At 42.8% G+C, this 16697-nt stretch overlaps 1 protein-coding gene across 2 annotated transcripts in view; it reads left to right on the top strand.

Moving 5' to 3' along the window:
- LOC119720493 (E3 ubiquitin-protein ligase UBR4-like) overlaps window positions 1-16449 on the top strand; it is a 72658-nt gene extending 56209 nt beyond the window's left edge. The window contains exons 84-112 of one of the 2 annotated variants that reach the window (XM_038190177.1): window positions 415-499; window positions 701-828; window positions 1372-1504; window positions 2153-2364; window positions 2926-3108; window positions 3238-3319; window positions 3648-3821; window positions 4066-4187; window positions 4298-4451; window positions 4976-5019; window positions 5309-5389; window positions 5778-5865; window positions 6117-6198; window positions 6564-6717; window positions 7423-7736; window positions 7865-7937; window positions 8353-8453; window positions 9057-9156; window positions 9517-9645; window positions 10249-10338; window positions 10533-10655; window positions 11010-11110; window positions 11187-11219; window positions 11458-11583; window positions 12449-12643; window positions 12849-13073; window positions 13526-13709; window positions 14078-14144; window positions 14387-16449. In XM_038190177.1, the coding sequence (XP_038046105.1) occupies window positions 415-499; window positions 701-828; window positions 1372-1504; window positions 2153-2364; window positions 2926-3108; window positions 3238-3319; window positions 3648-3821; window positions 4066-4187; window positions 4298-4451; window positions 4976-5019; window positions 5309-5389; window positions 5778-5865; window positions 6117-6198; window positions 6564-6717; window positions 7423-7736; window positions 7865-7937; window positions 8353-8453; window positions 9057-9156; window positions 9517-9645; window positions 10249-10338; window positions 10533-10655; window positions 11010-11110; window positions 11187-11219; window positions 11458-11583; window positions 12449-12643; window positions 12849-13073; window positions 13526-13709; window positions 14078-14144; window positions 14387-14451 (3648 nt within the window). In that variant the 3' untranslated portion in view covers window positions 14452-16449. Of the gene's footprint in view, window positions 1-414; window positions 500-700; window positions 829-1371; window positions 1505-2152; window positions 2365-2925; window positions 3109-3237; window positions 3320-3647; window positions 3822-4065; window positions 4188-4297; window positions 4452-4975; window positions 5020-5308; window positions 5390-5777; window positions 5866-6116; window positions 6199-6563; window positions 6718-7422; window positions 7737-7864; window positions 7938-8352; window positions 8454-9056; window positions 9157-9516; window positions 9646-10248; window positions 10339-10532; window positions 10656-11009; window positions 11144-11186; window positions 11220-11457; window positions 11584-12448; window positions 12644-12848; window positions 13074-13525; window positions 13710-14077; window positions 14145-14386 lie in introns of both variants that reach the window. The other variant, XM_038190176.1, reaches the window with a different exon arrangement.
- Window positions 16450-16697: the final 248 nt, after the last annotated feature.

Here is a 16697-nt window from a genome sequence, read left to right as displayed (position 1 = left end):
TTGGATGGACAAGTTGGTTAGGAGTTATGGACACACTATGTGAAGTGACTTTGTGCATAATTAAAGGTTATAACCATAAAGTGGATTTTATTTCTAAAAACACCTATCAGTACAGTGATTTAAAAGAGAAATCATTTCTCCAACATTTTTGCTGTAGTAGAAATTGGCAAAAAACACCATGGTATCAGACGTATTAAGACAAAGAATTTTTGTGTACACTTATTACTTAATTCTTCGGTATAAGTAACAGCTGAACTGTTGAGCATTGTTAGAAATAAACTATCTTTCAGTAAAATACAGGTAATAAGCTTCAACATGAACATGTTTTTTTTCTGGCATTTGAATTTTTTCATGTTTTTCATTTCATCAACTGGTTATTTCAGACACTTTCTATTTATATATTTTTCTCACCAGGCCGGTGCCGTGAGAAACGAGATGGCTCTTCTGGTCCACTCCATCGAGAAGGACGACACCTGCTGGGAAAAACGACTCAAATGCGGTAAATACAAGCCAGGACCCTGTAGTAAAAGTGTAGAACCATCAAAAAATGAGAACGGTGCATCACAAAGTGTTTCTCTTGAAGATGGCATTTTTTTCGACTTTGCGGTCAACATCTTGTACCTAGTGTCTTTCGTTTTTTACTTTGCAAACATTATTTGTTTCTGTTTCAAGACCTTTTCTTGTTTATCTGTTACTATAGTTATGAAGCTTTTCCTGATGGCAGTGAAGACCAACAGCCCTGTTGTCATGGAGAACATTACCTTACCTTGCTTGAAAATACTGCATCTTCTCGTCAAGCCCCCGGCTCCTGCAAGCAAAAAGAACAAGGTGGGTTTGGAACAAATGTAATCAGGCTTCACTAATCATCACAAGTCCTCGCATGTCTTCATAAGTCCTCACAATCTTCACCAATCCTCAAATATCCTCATAAGTCCCTACAAGTCCTCTTAATTCCTCACAAGTCTTCACAGGTCCTCACAAGTCCTTCACAGGTCCTTCACAGGTCCTCACAAGTCCTCACAAGTCCAGCACAAATCCAGCACAAGTCCTCACCAGTACTCACAAGTCCATCATGTCCACTACAAGCAAGCACAAGTCCTTGTTAGACTGTCTAAAGTCCATCACAAGTCCACACAAATCCTTATAAGTCATCACAAATTTTCACAAGTCCATCACAAGTCCTCAAAATTCCATCACAAGTACTCACAAGTCCTCACAAGTACTCACAAGTCCTCACAAGTCCATCATAAGTCCTCACAAGTCCAGCACAAGTCCTCACAAGTCCTCTTGTGTGAACTAAGGTCACAGGTTATTCAAATAAACTGCGACTATCAATGTTGATTATGAGATATATCTTCTTTTTGTGTGCAGGAGAAGAACGTTGAGCATCTGAGCAACGTGAAGCCCGAGGGTCAAGATGTCTACATCAATGTGCGTCAGTGGCTGGCCAGGCAAGGAGTGGATTACAACATGTGGAAGCAGAGAATACCGGCTAGTGCCCAAAGTAAGTACCCAGAAGCTAGTACCCAAGGTTTGGATCTAGCCACTAGCGCCCCAAGTAGCTAGCCACTAGCGCCGTCAGTAGTTCACTAGCTGTTTGTTAGTGACTGGCTAAGTAGGGAGTGGTAAGTACCAGCATATAGCACCCAAAGTTAGTACTTAGCCACAAACACCCAAACGAAGTGACTAGCGATTAGCGTCTCAAGATTATAGTCCCTAGCCACTTGCGCTGGAAGTGGTCACTACTTAGCCTCCAACGTTAGCACTTAACCATTAGCACCCCAAGTAAGAACCTAGCCACTAGCGCACCAAGTAAATATGTAGCTACTAGTGCCTCAAGTAAGTACCCAGTCACTAGCGCGTAAGTATCAAGTCACTAGCACCGCTAGCAAGTTCGTAATCACTAGCCCCAATGTAAGTACTTAACCATTAGCGCCCCCAGTAAGTACCTAGCCACCAGGCACCCCCCCCCCCCAAGTGAGAACCTTGCAACTGGCTCCCCAAGTGAGTACCTAGCCACTACGTCCCTCAGTAAGTCACCAGCTAGTGCATCAGTTGCTGACTAAGCAGGGAGTGGGTTACAACATGCCTTAGCACCCCAAGCTGTCACCTACCCAATCCAACTCTCAATTTCCCCTTTTTTTCATTCCAGGAGACGATACTGAGAAGCAAGCCAGCCACCAGGAGACCCGAGGCAAGTACCTGATGGAAAAGTACGCCCGTCGCTGGAAGCAAGGCGTCAAGCGTTCCCCAGACAACCTCCATCTGGGCGGGGGTAGCACCTGGCTACGAGGGGTGCTGTTCTCGCCCTCGTCCAGGGCTGCGCGTCAGGTGGCCTGCAACATCGTGGAGTCCCTCTGCCAGGTAAAGAAACCCTTACAGAAATTGAAAAAGACGTCTGCCCTAGTGAGGAAAGAACGTGAAATCATACAGTTGGTAACTCAAGGTTTACCTCAAGGTTTTACGGGGTTATACGGGGTATCTCTGGGTTCAACTTTGACTTAACAATTGTTTTATTTGCGTTCTTCCCTAAGTAGAAAGCAAGCTTTAGGGATTGATTATACTTAAAAGAAAGTTTGGACTATTGATTGACTAGTGGTTTATTCGAGACGTAACTTACACCTGCACATAGATAACAACTTGCCAACTTCTCCAGTCAAACGCTGGTCAAAATGTCATCACAAAACTTCTTGATCCTGTCTTCTTGTCGTGCAATGTGGTTCGTGCGGCTATAAATAACCAGCCGTGCGGCTATAACTAACCAGTGATGAAACCGTACCCCGGACTTCGGTTCTAAATTGTCGACTAGAGTAGTCCAACCATCCTGCGTTTGAGTGAAGTTGGTCGAACCTGCTCTTGGGTTAAGCAAAGATAGTCAAAACTGCAATCAAACAAGCCCTAACTCTCACTCAAATCTACCCCTAGGTTTCCAGTCGTAGACAGCAGATGCTAGACCTTCTGACTGGCTATCTAGACGAGGTCGGCCCCAGCGGCGAGAGCTCGGCTGAGTTCCTGACCCTGTACCAACGCCTGACCAAGGCACCTCACTGGAAGCTATACCTGGCCGCCAAGGGTCTGCTGCCCCACGTCGGGGTGCTGATCACAAAGGTAAAATGTCTCCTGATCATGGGCAGAGCATACTGTCCGAAACATGAACTGCGGGTTATTGGTCACAATTAGCAAACATCAAATGTTAGTTTTGGTTCATGTTCTTAATTTTTTCTCTTCTTTCTTCAGGAAATTGACATTCTGTTGTCTCTGGAGGAGACCACTCTCAGCTCAGATTTATCTCAAGGCTATGCTCTCAAGATGCTGACTGGTAAGACGGAAAATAAATTGCTGTAAACTAACTTGCTTGGGGACACTGTTCATGAAATGTTTGAGAATATTTCTATTCCCCCTGGATGGGACGGTAGTCCATCGCAGGTTACTCCTTAGCTATTGCCGGTACCAGTTGATAATCCTGGGCGGGGAGAGGCAAGTGGGGTGAAGTGGCTTGCCCAAGGACACAACATATGACCTGCAGCTGGATTTGAACCCCTGACCCTCTGATCATGAGTCACGAACCCTAACCACTAAGGCACACTCTAAGGCACAGATTATAGCATATAAGTAAAATATTCTCCCTTTTATTTTTCAAATTTCAGAGTTGCTGGCTGGTTTCCTGGAGGTGGACACCATCCGTCGACACTACAAGAGCAAGCTGCTTGGCCCGGTTCTCAACGGCTACCTAGCACTGCGCAAACTGGTAGTCCAGCGAACCAAACTGGTTGACGAGACACAACAGATGCTGCTGGAACTCTTGGAAGACATGACCACAGGTGGGGGGAAAACTAATCCATTTTGTTTAGCTGCCACTATAAGAAATTTGCTTATCGCAGAAAATATTTGCTATTTAGCGAAAACTGGTTACCAGCCAAAGTGCCATACCTTTTCTACTATTTGTGGTTGGTGCTCAGCTGATTTCTGCTCAGTACCTTCATTGGCTAAGCAATATTTTTCTAAGCATAATGTATTGCTCACATAAGGATCAATTTATTGATTGTATATTTTCTTTTGTTGTAGGCACTGAGTCCGAAACCAAAGCGTTCATGGCTGTCTGCGTAGACACCGTCAAACGCTACGGACTAGACGACCTGCGTACTCCAGTCTTTATCTTTGAGAGGCTGTGCAGCATCATATACCCAGTAAGTCAATGAAACAAAGGAGAGACAACATTACATTTCAGAGCTGAAATTTGAGAAACCATTAAATCATAAGGATGTTTGTATAAGACTTTGTTTTCTGATTTATATAGGAGGAGAATGATGTGGGCGTGTTCTTCATGACTTTGGAGAAGGACCCCCAGCAGGAAGATTTCCTGCAGGGACGCATGCAAGGCAATCCCTACAACTCCAACGAACCTGACATGGGACCACTCATGAGAGACGTCAAGAATAAGATATGCAGAGGTAGGCTGCCCAGTTGAGAATTATGCCCAGTTTAGAACCATGCCCAGTTCAAAATCATGTCCAGTTCAAAATCATGTCCAACTACAAATCATGCAAGAGATGCCATGAATCAGATATTCAGAGCCGGGACCATGGAAGAAGCCCATTTGAGAATCATGCCCATTTCAGAAGCATTCCTAATTAAGAATCATGCCAATTAAGAGCTGTGCCCAATCAAGAATCAACAGTGCATAATGCAGTGTAATACAAGGTACTGCTCATGAGAAACATCAAGAATAAGTAACGCAGAGGTGGGGTGGCTGCCCAATTAAGAATTAAGCCCAGTGCAGATTTATGCCATTTTTTGAGTGGTGAAAAAACATTTAAATGTTGTCACAATGTTTGAATAGTTTTCAATATAGGCTGTCCAATTCAGAATTATGGCCAATTTTAAAACATCAAAATAAAAAATACCCTTCCCTTAAGAAAATGATTTTTTTGTTAGTTTAGGTACTCATTCAGATTTTTTTTGTGTTTTTTTTCAGACTGTGAGTTGATAGCTCTGCTTGAAGATGACACGGGCATGGAGGTAAGAAAACATCAAATACATCATCAAATAACTCACGATTTTCCTGACATATTTGAAAGGATTGTCTCTAGAAATGACATATCACGAATCAAACGAAATTCGACGGCCTTATCAATCCTACGGAGTATCTCCGTCAAAGGCTACTGATAGAAAGCCAGTGTGTCCTGGAAAAAGTGATGAAAAGATCATGGAATTTCATTTCAAATTTCTGTGCAAGTCACAAAGTTTAGCCTATTGCATTCATGTCGATACCAATACTGATAATTGATATTTTTTTTCCATTGCACAGCTGTTGGTGAACAACAAGATTATCAGCCTTGATCTGCCAGTGAAATACATATACCAGAAGATATGGTGCCCTGAGAATGAGGTGACTGCTATTTTTAGATTTTATAAAAAAAAATCATGGAAAATACATGGAATACATGGAAAATATAATGGAAAACAGCGTAAGAATTAGTCATGAAAATCCCACATTGTGTCCTGGAAAAACTGTCGTTCTTTTTGTTCCCTTTTAACTGTTTCAAATATTTAACTTTTCATTTAACAAATTTGGAGACCACTAACATAGGTTAGTTGGTAGAGCACCGGAACGGCAATCCGGAGGTAGCAGGTTCAAACCCTGCTCCAGTCAATTTCTTTGTTCAATCTCAAATCAGAAACTAGTTTGTCTTGTGTATTGTTGTCATTGTGTTACTGCTTGCCAGCGACACCGTATGTAAATTATTTGACCTGGAAAAATTATTTTATCATTGTAGGGTGAACCCATGCGCATTATCTATCGCATGCGTGGCCTTCTCGGCGACGCTACAGAAGACATCATTGAGTCGGTGGACAATAACAGCGGTAAGCCTAAAGTCTAGTTAATTGAATTTGTTTACATTACATTTGTTAGAACCATTTTCAAATGTTAGGATTGGATAAAGTTTTCCTCACCTCATGAATATTCAGATGTGGGGTGGTAAATTATGCATCAGCAGGCAGTCTCCTGTTTGGATATGGTTTTCCTCTCATGGATATTCACATGAGAGTGAGGACGAATTCATTAGGCAGTCTGCTGATTTGATTGGTTCATTTCGGTGTTCATGAATATTCAGATGAGGAGGCTGATGATGAGGAGACTTACAAGATGGCTGGTGTGCTGAGTGAATGCGAGGGACTGGAGGTCATGTTGCACAGGTATGTATGAATGATTACATGTCTTGCATATTCATGGACGATTGCATGTCATGCATATTCATGTCCGATTACACGTCATGCATATTCATGTCAGAATGCACTGCTTTCATTGGTCGATGTTTAAGAGTTGCGTATATGAGTCCATCACAAGTCCTCACAAGTCCATTACTGTTTTCCAGTCCCAAGTTAAGTCACAAGCTGTTAACAGAAGCCGTGACAAAGGCATTATTGTTATTGTTAATCTCCTGTTGTTTGTGACCCAACTTGTGAGTGGACTTGTGATTTATTTGTGACCGAATTTGTGAATAAACTTGTGATTTACTTGTGATGGACTTGACTACAACGCTGCTGTGATTTTTTTCTAGGCTTGCCTGCTTGACTGATCTGGTTCGTGGGCGTCAGCTACTCACCGTCCTGCTCAAACTACTGTGCTTCTGCACCAAAGTGAAAGTCAACCGTCAGCGGCTGATTGAGCCGGCCATGCAGGCAGTCAACATCATGCTGGCCGTGCTGAACAGGGTAAGAGCTGTCACCGGAATAAGCCAACGCCGATTTCCTAGAGGTGCTAAGCGGAAAAATATGCTTAGAAAATGTATGAACTGCCAATAGAAATATACAGCACAGTGTATTTAAGCAGGTAGCTGTTTCTGCAAGTGGTTTCAGTCCAAGCACTTTTCTGTGTTTACCTGCTCCACGAAATTGATCTGATAGAGCTTCTATTGTGCGAAGAGCAGACATGATTTTTTGGAAGCTAAAATGTTTAATGTGATGTATATCTGTATTGACAGGTTTTCTGCTACTTTTGCTTAACTCATAAATTTAAGAAGGAAGATTTGTTTAGCTTCAGAACTCCGTGAGTTTGTCCCTGACTCGTTTAACTGTAAATTATGGCTTCAAGTAAACATGATAATCAAAGGTAATATATAAAATTGGCTGTTGCTGTAATTTTCAGATACGAAAAACTTGTTTTTCCCAATGGTTTGGTCGTAATCTTCATGAGGAATGAAAGTTATTCCTCTTTTGTCAAAAATGACAGCATACCAGGTGCAATGATTCACAGGCTGCTTGATCCTATCATTTACTACAATCAAGTAGCATATTTCATGATATTTTGGCAGTTGAATGTTTCCAGATGGTGTCCAATACATATAAGCAAGGCACCTAGGCAAAATGCTAAGGAAAGTAGGCTTAAAATTCAATTTTTATTAATGTCATTACTTATAGGTCCTGCTGGCAGAGAACGAAGAGCCCGGTTCCGGCGGCGGCACGGCCGTCACCGAGCAACTCCTATCCATCATGGAGGTCATCCTCCAAGAGGCGAACAACGAGCCCCTGGACCACTTCAAGCCCACGGTCATCCTAGCGTGCGACAAGAGCCAACTGGTGGTTCTCTTAGACCGCATCAATAGTCCCTTTGTCCGTTCCCACTCCACGGTTCTCCAGGGTCTGATGAGAATCATCCCGTTCCTGTCCTTCGGCGACAAGGATAAGATGACGACCCTAGTCATGCACTTTGAGCCTTACTTGGACTTTGACAAGTAAGAAACTGTATTTTTTCAATACTTTTCAATGATTATCATTTCATGTGAAATGTGTTTTGAGCCGAAAAGGGCGCCATCTCTCGAAATTTCTCCTTTATAAGGAAGTTGTCTTTTTTTGTGATTAGATTTGACGCTGACCACACACAGGATGAAGAGATCCATCTAGAATGCTTCTGTGCAATCGCTGCAGGAATTGAGGTAAGGGGCGAATGTAGCTTGAGGTTAACCTTGAGATTAACCTTGAGGTTAAACCCCCTTAAGGTTTACCTTGATGTTAAAGCAGTGTTTTCCACGAAGTTTACTGTGAGGTTTACCTTTACCTTGAGGTTAACAGCAGTGTTTACCACGAGGTTTACCTTGAGGTTTAACGCGAGGTTTACCACGAGGTTTACCATGAGGTTTACCGCGAGGTTTACCATGAGGTTTACCGCGAGGTTTCAACCTTGAGTAGCCGCTTGTTTAATTTGTATTCTCCCCTGGCCAATAGTTTTATAATCAATATTAAATTCACATCTCGAGATATTGAAAAGTGCCTGTAAAAAAAAAACACCTCAAATTTTATACAAGTCCAACTGTTTAAATAACACAACTTTTTAACATTTTCTGTTCCTAGAATAACTCCAACGGGAATGAGCTGAAGGATCTGATCATCCAGCAAGGCATTGTGGGAAAGGCCGTCGGCTTCATCACGCGGAACCTACCCCAGGCATCCAAGTAATGTGTCCTCAATTTTTTGTTAGCCCAGTAGTCCCTGTACTGCCCCAAACCGCCCTGCCTGTTACCCCCTGTACTGCCCCAAACCGCCCTGCCTGTTACTCCCTGTACTGCCCCAAACCGCCCTGCCTGTTACTCCCTGTACTGCCCCAAACTGCCCTGCCTGTTACTCCCTGTACTGCCCCAAACTGCCCTGCCTGTTACTCCCTGTACTGCCCCAAACTGCCCTGCCTGTCACTCCCTGTACCGCCCCAAACTGCCCTGCCTGTTACTCCCTGTACTGCCCCAAACTGCCCTGCCTGTTACTCCCTGTACTGCCCCAAACTGCCCTGCCTGTTACTCCCTGTACTGCCCCAAACTGCCCTGCCTGTCACTCCCTGTACCGCCCCAAACTGCCCTGCCTGTTACTCCCTGTACTGCCCCAAACTGCCCTGCCTGTTACTCCCTGTACTGCCCCAAACCACCCTGCCTGTTACTCCCTGTACTGCCCCAAACCGCCCTGCCTGTTACTCCTTCAAAACCTCCAGGTGAACCTCAAGTTACTGCCTTTTTAATTCACATTTTCCCTAGTCTGATAAGTTATTTCTGCTCAATCTTTTTTAGTCTTGAGTCACCCCCATGGAAGGAGTTCCTAGCTAAGCCTTCTCTGCCGTATGTGCTTAGACTGCTGACTGGACTGTGCACAGGCCACCCTGCTACACAGGTAAGCACATGTAACGACTATGCATGGAATATCTGCTTACCATAATTGTAATTTCTGCGCTAACAGTAAGCACATTTCACAGTTTAGTAAAGGAACATTAGCGTGTGAGCGTGCATACATGCGGTGGATTGTTAAGATTATCTGCTCACAGCTTTGACCTGAATTATTTTGCTTATACTGTAAGCACAGAATGGTGATCATTAGCACAGAAATTTCGGGTAAGCAAAATCATGAAATTTGAATCAAGGATGGTCACTTCTGGTGAGGAGTAAATCTCACACATGCTCCATGTCAAGTCTGTAGTGAAAAGAAGTGAGCCATCATGAGTTAAGAACTAACCATGTTTTTTGTTCGTTTCAGTTGCTGGTTGGTGCTGAGTGTATCCTGGCCATCCATCGCATGGAACAGATTTCCAGCGAGGAAGGAATCGGATCGCTGTCGGAGAACCTCATGGAGTCAATCAAGCTCAACCCTGAGGTGGCTAAAAAGGTGAGGTTTGGAGTTTGAGCTAGGGTTTGTAATCCTCATGGTGAGGTTTTTAACGTGACCCTCTCTCGTCATAATGGCAGAGGGTTGGAAGGGTGGAGAGGTTGCTATCTAGGAACCTCATAGTAATTCCAGCTGAACTCTGAAGTTACCAAAGAGGGATTGCTATCTGAGAACCTCACGGAGTCGATCAAGCTGAATCCAGACGTTTCTAAAAATATGTGAGGTTATGGGTTTGAGGGTTTGGAAACCTCATGGTAAAATAACCATATTGGCAGAGAGAGGGTTCGGAGGGTAGGAAGTCGGATTGCTGTCTGAGAACCTCATGGATGTTGTTGGGAAGTTTGCGACAAGAACATCGTAGAATTTGATCTTAATATTGCAAAAAGTTGGAAAATAGGTGGTTATTTGGATTGCAGATATATTAAAGAAACTCGCGCTGTCAGTCAAAAAGAACTCAGTGGTAGCTTCAAAACTGAGGTTGAAGGGACCATTTTGAGGTTAGGAATGGGGTTTCATTACCAAGGTACCTCAGGGAGTCAACCATTTTAGAGTAGACCTAGAAGTTGAGGTTTCAATGAGAGTAATCTCGATTTCTCCTTTCAGATCGAGGAGGTGAGAGCCCAGACCAAGGCTGAGAAGAAGAGACTGGCTATGGCCATGAGACAGAAGCAGCTGGGAGCACTGGGCATGTCGGTGAGTAGGACACTGTCCTGAGCTTTAGCCTGCCATAGGCTACATGCGTGAACCGTTGAGGGCGCTATTGTCAGCTCATGCAGTGAGAGCTCCCACAAGATTGTAATGCTTTCTGTGTTGATTAACCAGTATGAAAATGATTCAGAGCTTCTGAAGGTGTCTCAAGATTTCAAGTTTGTTTTTTACTTGAACAGACTAACGAGAAGGGGCAAGTTACAGCCGAGCGTTCTGTGCTGAAACAGATGGAGGAACTGGTGGACGAATCTGGTCTGACTTGCTGTATATGCAGGGAGGGCTACAAGTACCAACCACAGAAGGTAATGGCGGAGAAATGTGGGTGGGGCTAATGAAGGAAGGAGAGAAGTTGAATGACATGTGGGTGGGGCTAGTGAAGAAAAGGGAGGAGTTTAATGAAATGTGGGTGGAGCTTAAGGAGTAGGGGGCAAAGTTGAATAAAATGTGAGTGGGGCGAACGAGGCAGGGTGTGGCATTGTGTGAGATTTCTGACCCAACAATTCCAAGTAGGACATTCAGAAAAGTTTAACAAGTATCAACCACAGAAGGTAATCATGGATAAACAAGGAGTGGGAGTGGCTTGTCGAACAGTGGGCGGGTATATGCAGAAATCATTTTTATTGAAATATAACGGCAAACTTTTTATTCCCGCATAGGTTCTGGGCATCTACACGTTCACGAAGTGCAACCCCCTGGAGGAGTATGAAACCAAGTCTCGCAAGACGCAGGGCTACAGCACCGTCTCCCACTTCAACATTGTACACTACGACTGCCACATGGCAGCCGTAAGGTAAGCCATTGAATGGATTTCAGTTTGGCTAAGTCTAAGGCTGTGTGCACTATGACTGCCACATGGCAGCCGTTAGGTAAGCCGTTGAGCGGACTTTAGTTTGGCTAAGGCTACATCTGCATTAAGTGTTTTAGGGCTACAATGTCTGGTTCCTCCCTTACCACTTAGGAAAATCTTGCAGAACCAGGAACCAGCCTAAATCACTGTGCTGTCTCTGTAAGGCCTTCCATTGCATATTAACCAAATCAAAATGTATAACAGCGCCCTCTGTTTTGCACGCACAGACCCTATAACTGTTTTTACTTGTATTGCAGGCATGCTCGGGGACGAGAAGAGTGGGAGAGCGCGGCGTTACAGAACGCCAACACCAAGTGCAATGGTCTGCTGCCACTGTGGGGCCCGCAGGTCCCGGAATCCGCCTTCGCTAGCTGCCTGGCAAGGTAAGGAAAGAACCACCTCCCACCCTGACTTCCTTCAGGCTCCGCCCACATTGTTACCACGAGGTAGTGTTGGTCCAAGACTGAATTTGGATGTCGTTGCCTTTGAAGGCATTGTCTACAAGATGGATCAAATGTAGTCTTGGCAATATTGGCAGCGCTACCCGTGAAATTCCGAGCATACCTCACCTGCGTTGTATTCAAGCTAATGTGCTTGTGTATAAAGGTCAGACTAGGACCTTGAGTGCTGAAAAACATGCAAAACGAAGTCAGGCCAACGTCTCTCACTCTTTGGCTGACAAAATTCTCCAAAATGTTCACGAGGCAAAGACAAGGTCCTCAATGTTTCACCAGCCAAGTTTGAAGTCGCAAGGAGACTTTTCTTCAATATGTTGCACCTGAGAGGGAAGTCAAGTGATGTCAATTTGGGGCCAAAGACCAGAATGGTACATGTCCAACCATGGTCCAACTGTTTGAAAAGACTGACCTCTTCATTAGTCTGGTGGCTGACTATGGAGAAATGTGTAGGAATAGAGACCAGTGCCAGACCGGCCAGATGTTTCTTTTGGCACAGTTGATTGATGTAATGCAGTACTGAAGGGGTGTTGGACTGGTTGTTTCAGTTGCCAGTCTATTTTCTTGTATTGCATGTTTTCAATACCTTAAGATTTGGAACTCTCATACACAGTATTGAGAGTCCCAAATTTTCGAACTAGGGTGAGGTATGCTTGGAATTTGCTGGGTAGCGCTGCCAAAATTCCAAAGACTTCTCAGACTCAGTATATCCCTATTAGGCTCTCGCTTATCCTAACTTGTTTCCACCTACATCGGTTCCCGTCTGACCCGACATTGTCCTGTTTCCCCGCAGACACAACATCTACCTGCAGGAGTGCACCGGCCACCACGAGCCCAACTACCATGCCACGATCCACGACATCAAGCTCCTACTGCAGCGCTTTGCCGCCGAGCGTTCCTTCAGTAATGACAGCGGGGGCGGCGGGCGACAGAGCAATATTCACCTGCTGCCGTACATGCTTCACATGGCGCTCTACGTCATCAACACGTGAGTCTCAACCAACAAAATGAAATATTGAAATGAACCACAGAGGAAAACTGACTTTGCATTATATTGCTATTTCAAATAAATCAAAAGGTGCATTTTTGCAGTACCAGTTTCAAAAGAATTTTTCTCACATCCAAAAATTGAAACCAGCGGCCGATTTAATCTGATTTGATGCTGTATTTCATTTTGTTTTCTCCCTTCTTAGGACTCGTTCGGTGTCCCGCGAGGAGAAAAACCTATCCACCTTCCTCAAGTCCCCGCCCTCCAAATGGGTAGAAGCCAGCTTTGAGATAGACGGGCCATTTTATTACGCCGCACTGTGTCCTGTTGTGCTGACCCCAGAGAAATGGAAAGAAGCAAGGGTTGGGTTACTCAAGATGTTGCTTGCTGCGGCACACGTCCGACATGTTACCCCTATGGGAGCAACTACGTGAGTATAACAATGTCCGTGGTAGTCACGTCCTCATATGTCCTCAATAGTCTTCACAACTCCTCACAAGTCCTCACAAGTCCTCACTCCTCACAAGAATTCACAAGTCCTCACAAGTCATCGCAAGTCCTCATAAAACACCACAAGTCCTCACAGGTCCTCATAAGTGCTCATAAGTCTTGATAAGTCCTCACAAGAATGCACAAGTCATCACAAGTCGTCACAAGTCCTCATAATTACTTAAAAGTCATCACAAGTCCTCATAAATCATCACAACTTCTCACAAGTCCTCACTCCTCACAAGAATTCACAAGTCCTCACAAGTCATCACAAGTCCTAATAAAACACCACAAGTCCTCACAGTTCCTCATAAGTCCTCATAAGTCTTAATAATTCCTCACAAGTCCTCACAAGTCATCATAAGTCATCACAAGTCGTATTTTTCCCCTCAGGTCAACAGACAAGCAAGTCAAGGACTACATCGTCTACAAGCCGGCCCTGGTCTTCTTTGCGTTGCTAGACTCTGTCTACGACAAGTTGCTAGCGCCTACGCCGCACCAGGGTACCAGTTGGCCGGTCTCGTTGGCGCATTACATCCGACACAACGACGAGGCCTTACTGAAAGGAGGTGACGAGGTAAGCTGGTCTGTCGCAATGAATGAACTTTTTTAGAATAAGCCTGTTACGAATGAATGAATGAATTTGGAGGAAAACAATCATAGAAGGCGATTTTAACAAAATCAGCCCACAGCCAGTTTTTTAGGACCAGAATCCAGTGGCATTCTACCTTGACAGAGATGTTGGACATCTTCACTGCTTTAATAGCGGACTTCTGTGCTTCGAGTCCAGAAGTTGATGTGACATTTGTCCACATTCCAATGTTATCTAGGTTTTGAAATTTGTAAAAAAAACAAAAACAGGCTACACCCCTAACAATAAAATTATCCAATTTTCCAGTTTTGACATCATTAAATTCTACATTTTTGTTCTTTTCATTTAAACAGGTTTTGTATCGCTATGAAGTTGATAGTCTGCCTTGCGAATCATTTGCTGAATTCTGTGATGTAGCCGGTAAGATTTGAACATTTTGCTCCTTTGAGGGAGGATTCAGTTTTTTTTTTTTTTTAAGTTCTCTCCAGGTCCAAACAGACTTCTAAAGTTCTAATACAAATTTAGTCTTAGAAAGTTTAAACAGGACAAGTTGCAGACTACCGGTTAAGCTCTAGCACAAACATGTCAAAAGTGTAGCTTTAAATCTGATTCTATGTTTCTTACATTTCTTTTTCTTACACTTTTTTGTTTCTCAATGTCAGAGTTGCTAGGCGACATCCAGAACCCGGACCAGTTCTTGGCGGACGCCATCAGCTCCATGCCTTGACGCTTTGTTCTCGTCCCAGCTTAGCAGCTATGCTAAGCACTTTCTCTTAATCTAGTAACTGTTACCAAGAATTTCACAGTAGAATATTATAGTAACCGCATTTAATATTGTATTTTAGATGACATCATATTCCCCTAAATGCAGAACTGTTTCTTGTGTCACTACTTTTTTGTCATATTTCCATTTTTGAAATGTTAATCAATATAACGTTGATTTGAGTGGGCTCTGAACCTGTGACCTCCGGATTGCTGTTCCGGTGCTCTACCAACTGAGCTATCCAGCCCTGTGTTGGCAATTTCCCAGTTTGTCCATGTCTTTGTTTGAATACAGGGCACAAAGTGAGAAACTTTTCTGTTTAAACTCCCTGCATTCATATAATTTTTTTTTTGATTTGGCTGTCAATGGCAAGCCAAAAAGCGCCCTCTACAGTTGTCACCCTGCACAGTTGCAGACTGAGGCTGTCGTTCCCTTTGTGCCAAGTCCACAGAGGGCGCCAGACTGCAATTCAATTTCGACAGACTTTTTCATTGGCTTGTTTTCTGTTCAGTCAGTTTTACACTGTCATGTCACACTTCTTAAGTAAAAAAAACACGTGATAATTGTCAGCACTTAACAAAAATCTATATTTCATGTTAATGTCCTGTGCTTAATATATCACACAGTCAGAATGCGTATTAACAGTAGTGTAGTGTTAGCAGTAGTGTGACAGTCGGTATCTATACGCAAGTTGCTTGATATGGACACATAATCATATGCGTATTTCAGAATAACGCAGAAGTTTCAACTTGGTATCACCAAAACGTAGAAAGTGACGAAGCTTTTTGCATCTCTACTCATAACTTGGCAACAGCAGGAGAACATAATAACTTCCTTGAAAATATTAGCATCAGAAATATGGACATGTTAAACATAAAGACTTGAACAGATTTTTGCCTCAAAAAAGTCATTTTTGGCCAAACTAGTGCATGATATTATTAAATCTATATCGTTGAATGTTACTGTAAAGCATTGGAAAGGACAAATAAAAGAGAGGAAAAAAATTAATAATATTAACAAAATATAAAAATATTTACAAGAAATCCAAGATATCTGTTTACCATTACAAAAACTCTTGGTTCTATGTATGTGCAGATCCTAAATAGTACAAGTTGAGAGAAAAAAATCTTTATGGTACATGCGTGGTGCCAATGTAATATGCAGTCGTGTGGAATGTGTCACTGGCACAATGATCAGGGGTAATAATAATGTCAAACGCTTCGATATTAGTTAAATGCGCTATATAAGTACCCGTTATTATTATGAGAGTTGTGTTTTTGAAAATACGTCTAAAATACAGAAAGAATATCATTATAACCATTGTTATTACTCTTGAAACAGTTGGAGTTTTTTTTTAAATTTAAAAAAAACCTATATATCCGGGAATTTTTATGGCACTGGTAAAGTCATTAGAAATTCCAAAATTGCTGACATAAAAGTGATGATGTGTTCAGAAGACATAAATATATGTTCGGATTATAAACTAATCTTTGAATGGCCCCTGTTTTGTCATCCAAATCTCTTCATCTCAAAGACTTGAACATTCGACTTTTCTTACAATAATCAAGCAGGGAAATGTTGAATAATTGTTCTCTATAAAATTATATCCAAGACATTAATATTTTAGGAGTGTACTAGTAGTTCAGTAGTTAGTGTAATACAAAAGCCCTTAATTTTTTTTTCATATTTAAAAAAACAGCTTCATTCTATTGTCAAAATAAATATGAAGAAAGTGCTGGAGTTTGCAAATGATAAACACTTGCAGAAAACTGCAGTTAAATAACTTTTTAAATTTGCCTTTGAGTATGTTCGAACAGCTTGCATTTTCAGCATAATTTGTTTAAAGTTTAGAGTTTTATTGAGTTTAATTCCCTTAATATCATCCACATTAACATTTCCTTGCTTTTATCCAACTACATGTATTGTCAATTGTTTAACAATAAAAGCAGTGTAGCTAATATTGATTTTCAGATCAATTTTTGTTCCCTTTCACCCCCCCCCCCCGACAAACACGCCCATCCACAGGCAAGTCGGCATGTGCGCCAAACTTATAGCGTTTTCGAAACGATTGATTCAGCTTTGGCTTCGCTGGAATCGTGACGTCACTGGTTTCCTTTTGGGATCACGTGACAGTGTAACTTGTTGGTCTGCAAATATCGTCTGCTCCTCGTCGACGCGCCGCACGTTTTGTAATTTAGGTTAGAACTACG

The sequence above is a fragment of the Patiria miniata genome, unplaced genomic scaffold (assembly GCF_015706575.1).
Source record: "Patiria miniata isolate m_02_andy unplaced genomic scaffold, ASM1570657v1 HiC_scaffold_9, whole genome shotgun sequence".
Classification (NCBI taxonomy): Eukaryota; Metazoa; Echinodermata; class Asteroidea; order Valvatida; family Asterinidae; genus Patiria; species Patiria miniata.
This window is presented reverse-complemented; position numbering and strand designations above follow the sequence as displayed.